Source organism: Abrus precatorius, unplaced genomic scaffold, assembly GCF_003935025.1.
Source record: "Abrus precatorius isolate BTA unplaced genomic scaffold, Abrus_2018 Scaffold7, whole genome shotgun sequence".
Classification (NCBI taxonomy): Eukaryota; Viridiplantae; Streptophyta; class Magnoliopsida; order Fabales; family Fabaceae; genus Abrus; species Abrus precatorius.
The window spans coordinates 3,191,074-3,197,431 of NW_020874417.1; the positions used below are offsets into that span (position 1 = coordinate 3,191,074).

Here is a 6,358-nt window from a genome sequence, read left to right on the forward strand (position 1 = left end):
TGGAGATTATCAAAAGAAATCTAATGTTAAATAATATTTCTGAAAATTTAATTTTTGACCGAGCTCAATAATGATCCGTGTTGTTAATCTCACCTTGTGAGATAAGATTTGGTTGTTGTTGTAATGATTTAGCTGTTAGCATTTAGATTCTTGAAAATCTGAATGGGAAACCAATATGGGAATATTTTTGTTTAACATATCTTAGTATTGAATAACCCTATTCCTTGCAAATGTGAAGTCCATTATCAGACAATGTTTTGACAATATTTTCACAATGCTTTAAGTTACTTCATTTTTTGAGTTATTTAATGATTGAAGACATTGATGTTAACAGATGTTTTCCATAGTGCCATAAACAGGAGATATAAAATTCTCAGCATTTGCCTATGAAAAGACTTTTTCATTGCATTACTCTAGTCTCATGTTCTCATCATCAACTTTCTTCGAGAATGTCAACTTGACTTGATCTTCCATTTGTTTAACCAATTTCCTTGCATAGCTGCATATTTTTTATCATTTACCATCTCATTGGGTTGGGTGTCAAACAGTTGAAGATTTTATACTTGTTATGTATTTCCACTAGAATGTTGGAAAGTTTATTACTATGAGAGATGTGCCATATTGTAATAGGACCGTGAATAGATTTAAGATCATCATAAAAGGAAAATTGGAGGCTGGAGTAAATTAAATAATATGATTTTAGAAAACCCTTCTGATATTTGATAAGTTTTTCTGAATGAATCATGTGCTATATTTCTACATGTTTATGCTTCAATTCATATTGGATCTCATACTTTGTAATCAATGTAAAGGATTATACAACAGCAACACAAGCCTTTTCCTACCAAGTGGAGTTGGCTACATGAAAAGGCTTATGATTTTATGTTTTTTTATAATAATTTGAGGAGATTCCTTTTGAGACATTATGTATGAGACAGTAAGTTTTTTTCCTGCAGTGAAGATGGTTTCTACGAATGTGCCATTTGCTGCATCTGGGTCATCATTTGCTCCTGTGCCATCTCCACTTTATCAAGGTATATTACTATATTTTTCATTAACTTGTTACACTTCATGTTTGCTATGTGACTGAGAATTAATGTTCTCCTATTTAGGTCCTAGTGTGACTCCAAGACCAGAACATTGTCAATATCTGCACAGCGTGAAACCTTATGCTGTGGCTCCATCTCCTTCTAAAGACCAAGGTATTTCCTCAAAGTTGTATACCTTTCTTCTTATCCTACTTTTATCAAGGCAGGACAATTTATAAAATCTCAATGGCTTTTTTGGTCTTTCAATATTGTAGTTACAATCCTTTTCTATTTTTTCTTGATGTTTTTCTTGGCATCCCTGTTCGGTGATGTAAATTGATCAAAGAAATTAAAAATTGATTCTTTGTAACTAAATACTGTGCATTTTATTCTTATTTGGTTCTTCTAATGTATGGTACTATATTAACATGGTAAGATGGTATAAATAGGCATAATGTCAAAATTAAAATAATGCGGAAGACTTTTTTTAATCTAATTAGTTTAATGCTTTAGATTAAGAATATTGTGTGAAAAATTAATTTATTTACTATATTTGCTGCCTGTCTTTACTAAGTTAAGCTGAAAGTGTTTTATGTGGGGAAAAAGTTATTTTAAACTATATTTGCCCCTTGATGTTCTTTCAAGATGTTTTTGGTTTATTAAATTATTGTATGCTTCCCTAAGGTATGATAGGATCTAATGGGTTAATTAATACAATGGAGTTAAAGTTTTAATTGCTGTGAGATAAATCCTTCAGCTGATTAAATTACAGAAATTATGTGTCATAGCTTTTTTTCTCCCTCCGTTATTATGTACCATAATTCCATACTATTATCTAAAAAAAAATTCTGGCAGCTTGTTGCCAAATCTGTACAGATCCGCTCACAGCAACTCCTTTTGGTTCACCTTGTGGTTGTGTATTTCCTATGAAAGTCAGACTTGTACTGGATGCAGCTCCTTTGGTTGTTTTTCCGCTAATTAATGTGTTAGAGATTGAAGTTGCGTCTGGAACATATTTGAAGCAGAACCAGGTAAGGATAATGGGTGTCAGTGCTGACAGTCAAAATCAGGGAAGAACCATAGTTGATATTAACTTGGTTCCACTTGGGGATAAATTTGACAATACCACTGTATTTCTGATGTATGGGAGGTTCTGGCTCAAGGAAGTTCCTCTAAATAGGAGCCTTTTTGGTGATTATGCAGTCTTGTACATTGCTTATCCAGGTAGTTGTTTTGTTCCTCCTAATCACATTTTAGCTTATTCTTGCCATATGTTACTTGTTGAGATTAAAGCAGTTGGTATCAGGGATGCCATCATTGCTGCCACGTGGAAGCTTTTTTGGGAATGCTCCTCAGCCTAGTGAAAGTGTTGAAGGTATACTCCCAATCACTGCCAAGAATATCAGCAATGATGAGAAAATGGATCTTGGTACCATAATCATCATTGCTCTATCTTCCTTTGTACTCTTGGTGGTTTTGGTTGGAGCATTTTCCATCATTTTGAGATGGAGGAAAATTAGGAGATCATCAAGTGCTGTTGGCCCTGCATTCACTTCGTATCTAAACAAGAGATCTGGTATAGTTTTGAACTTTACCGCATGTGTATTTTATTTTTTCATAAGATAATTTTGAGATGCTTATATAGAATTGGAAGAATTTGATATTTGATTGCAAAGAATTTTATTGTAAATTATACACAAATGAGTTGTTGCCTAAAATATTATTTCTTAGGTTAAGTACAACTCTCCTTTTGCAGTTTCTTTCTATTAGTTCCCTTTTTTCCTTCTTTACCATACACCAATGTTATATTTGTTTAGTTATTTCCGTTTCTTGGAAAAATAGTTGTAGAATATATTTTTGCTTTACATTCCCACAAATTCCCAGTACATTGCTCTCTAGTTTTTTAAGGTTTTTCTGGTGTCATTGCTCGTTAAAATGTTAGTTTTGTTTTGTTTCACATTTAAATTAGGTTTCTATGATTTACATATGGGTGCCTTTTGTGCTTGACTTTTATATGATAATTGTGAAACATTTTTTCGATCAGTATATACTGGTATTGCAAAGGGATATCATCTTGTGTCCAAGGATTAATTGAGTAGCCTTCTTACATGTAAAAAAAATGCTTGGAAGTAATCCTTTCAGCAGGCCTCTACTTGCCTGATATGAGACCCCCAATTAAGAGGGTTTAGGACAGCAAGGGATCAAACCCAAATGTAACTAAATTAAAAAATATTGTTTTGGTGTTTAGGAAATTAGAAGAGCAATGGGATATAATTAGAATGAAGGATGAAAAGTGTGTGTTGTGTGTGAAGACTGATGTGGGAGAGTCCAGGTTCAGGTTCTCTCAAATAACCTGGGGGTGCGGTGTTCTTTCATTCAATAAAAGATTCATTCTTTCACTTTTCTGCTATTACTTCTGTTATTTACTACCATTGGTGCTTGGACTGGCAGTCTAGGACCAAGAGTAACATATCGTTACTATTTTTTTTCAACTTAAAAGACACTCATCATGCTATATATAAGATCAATATGATTAGTGAGATTTCCTCCACTTTTTGTGGATTTCATCTACTTTTTGTGGTTACTGAAATATACGCCCAATCAAATACATTAATGAAGTCAACATTTTTCTCATTTAAGATAGATTCTGCTTTCTCTAGTTTATGAACTTGCGTGCTGAGTGGGAATGCATACATTGTTGCAAATATGGTGCTTATCCGTGTGTTAAAGAATTTTGATGTTGTCTTGTACTCTTGGTTATCTACCTCATTCTGTAAACTGTATCATAATTGAAGTAAAATATAAATGGATGGATGCTTATTATGCAGCCATGGAGTCTATGTTTTCAAACAGAATTTCGAGCTCAAGATCTATGTCTCTTCTGTCCACCTTGGCTACTTCTGTTCTCTCTGTTAAAACATTTTCCTTTTCTGAGCTTGAGAAAGCAACAGCTCAGTTCAGTTCTCAGAGAGTATTAGGAGAAGGAGGATTTGGACGTGTTTATTGTGGGACATTTGATGATGGAACTGAAGTTGCAGTTAAGCTGCTAACAAGGGATAATCAGAATGGAGACCGTGAATTTATTGCAGAAGTTGAGATGCTAAGCCGTTTGCATCATCGTAATCTTGTGAAACTCATTGGTATATGCATAGAAGGGCGAAGGCGTTGCTTGGTCTATGAGCTTGTTCGCAATGGCAGTGTTGAGTCTCATTTGCATGGTAACTGTAACATTTTCTTTTGGTTCTGGATGTGTCCCATGTTTAATTTTTAACGCATTGCCATATGTTGATTAAATTTAATCCTGCAGGTGTTGACAAGAAAATGAGCCCTCTAGATTGGGAAGCACGGATAAAAATTGCCCTTGGAGCTGCGAGAGGATTGGCCTATCTTCACGAGGATTCTAATCCTCGTGTAATTCACCGAGATTTCAAAGCTAGCAATGTGTTGTTAGAAGATGACTTTACCCCCAAGGTTTCTGATTTTGGATTAGCAAGAGAAGCAACTGATGGAAATCGTCATATTTCTACAAGAGTCATGGGTACTTTTGGGTAAGTTTGAAACTTTGTCAACCACATTTTGATCAAGTATTTTAAACGAGTTCCACTACGCAGCCTGGGTTTAAACTTGGGGGCGGGTCCCATGTGTATCTGGTCACCCAAGTTGTGTAGCTTTATATCATTTCTTAAATGTTGGCAAGTGTCGTCATCATCACATTGTTCAATATCCGAGTTTCTTTTCTTGGACAATGTTCTGCTCTACTTCCTTGAGTTAACTTGTATATTTTACATAAATTAACTAATGAATTCTGCGCATAGTGCTTATTAACCCCCATGAGAATTATTCAGATTGTTTTTGTCTTTCTGTTGAAGTCCGACACCAATCTACTGCAGAAATTGTAATGCCTGCGTATGAGTTGTGCAAGATTAACATAAGTTTTTATGTCATTATAAATTCCTAGCATTAAATTTTATGTCATTTATACCTATTCAATTTTGCAGGTATGTTGCCCCAGAATATGCAATGACAGGCCATTTACTCGTTAAAAGTGATGTTTATAGTTATGGTGTTGTGCTGCTTGAACTTCTAACAGGCAGAAGACCAGTGGACATGTCTCAACCACCTGGACAGGAGAATCTTGTAACATGGGCTCGACGACTGTTGACAAGTAGAGAAGGTTTAGAACAGCTGGTGGATCCATCTTTGGCTGGAAGCTATGACTTCGATGACATGGCAAAGGTGGCTGCTATTGCTTCAATGTGTGTACACCCAGAGGTCACCCAGAGACCTTTTATGGGTGAGGTTGTGCAGGCTCTTAAGTTGATCTACAACGACACCAATGAGACCTGTGGGGACTGGAATAGTCGGAAGGAGTCTTCTGCTCAGGAGTCTGATTTTAGAGGTGACCTTGCCTTTTCTGATAGCAGTTGGAGGGATGCTGAAGGGGTGCCGCAATTAACATATGGGCAAGCACCTTCCTTCATCACTATGGAACACAGTTCTGGTCCACTTGAAGAAACTGAAACCAGACCGTTTTCAGCTTCAAACTTGATGGGAAATGAGACATTTATATCAATCAGGCACGAGAATAGATCAGGACCCTTAAGAGCAGCCCGAAGCAAGCTATCCTTTCACAGGTTTACTGGAAGTCAGTGAACATGTGGTGCTTACTTGAGTTCCTTCCAAGCGTGTTTGGAATGATGATGGATACTGGGTTCAGATTTTAGATTTCTTGTGTTTTTTGAAATGTACAGTTTCAAAAGGCCCCCAAGGGTTGATTGAGAGTGTAGGATAGGCTTCCCAAATTCTATAGTTTTCTGGTTAAGATTGGTGAGAGAGAAAATTGACTTCTAATTTTGAAATATTGATTTATTATACAAGGTGGAAATGTAACTTAAATCGGTCTTTTGTAGCGTAAAATAGGGTTCAAGTTAGCCGTGATTATCACTACAAATCAACAGTTAATTTTTTTTTGGGAGGAATACAAAAACAAAATCAACTCCTGAAATTGTTGACCATTCAACCTCATGCATAGCTCACAATAAATAAAATGATTTTAGATTTCTGTCCCATAATTTTTTCAGGGAGTTTTATTTTACTCAGGAAACGACACATTAATATAAACTTTAATAAAATAAGATTAAATATTCAGTTAATCCAAACGTAAATAAAAACCCTTCAAGAAATAAACAAATGAAAGCATCGTTACTATATTATTTTAAACGTTTTAACAAGACTTCTAATTAAATGACTGCATAGTCCCGCTTCAGCAGCAGAACACGCACGCGCATGACTCCTTGATTTTGTTTCTGTTGTTTGAACAAGTTTATTTG

The 6,358-nt window shown here is 35.4% G+C and overlaps 1 protein-coding gene across 1 annotated transcript; it reads left to right on the forward strand.

The window, feature by feature from the left end:
- Nucleotides 1-2,255: 2,255 nt before the first annotated feature.
- On the forward strand, nucleotides 2,256-5,753 carry LOC113873087 (receptor-like serine/threonine-protein kinase ALE2). Its single transcript, XM_027511062.1, has 4 exons — nucleotides 2,256-2,604; nucleotides 3,857-4,246; nucleotides 4,336-4,576; nucleotides 5,027-5,753. The coding sequence occupies exons 1-4, from the start codon at nucleotides 2,337-2,339 to the stop codon at nucleotides 5,679-5,681; spliced, it is 1,554 nt and encodes a 517-aa protein (XP_027366863.1). The 5' UTR covers nucleotides 2,256-2,336; the 3' UTR covers nucleotides 5,682-5,753.
- Nucleotides 5,754-6,358: the final 605 nt, after the last annotated feature.

Coding starts and splice junctions, on each gene's coding strand:
- LOC113873087 (XM_027511062.1), top strand. CDS start 2,337: ATGCCATCATTGCTGCCACGTGGAAGCTTTTTTGGGAATGCTCCTCAG. Junction 4,247..4,335: donor TGTTGAGTCTCATTTGCATG/GTAACTGTAACA, acceptor TTAATCCTGCAG/GTGTTGACAAGAAAATGAGC. Junction 4,577..5,026: donor AGAGTCATGGGTACTTTTGG/GTAAGTTTGAAA, acceptor TCAATTTTGCAG/GTATGTTGCCCCAGAATATG.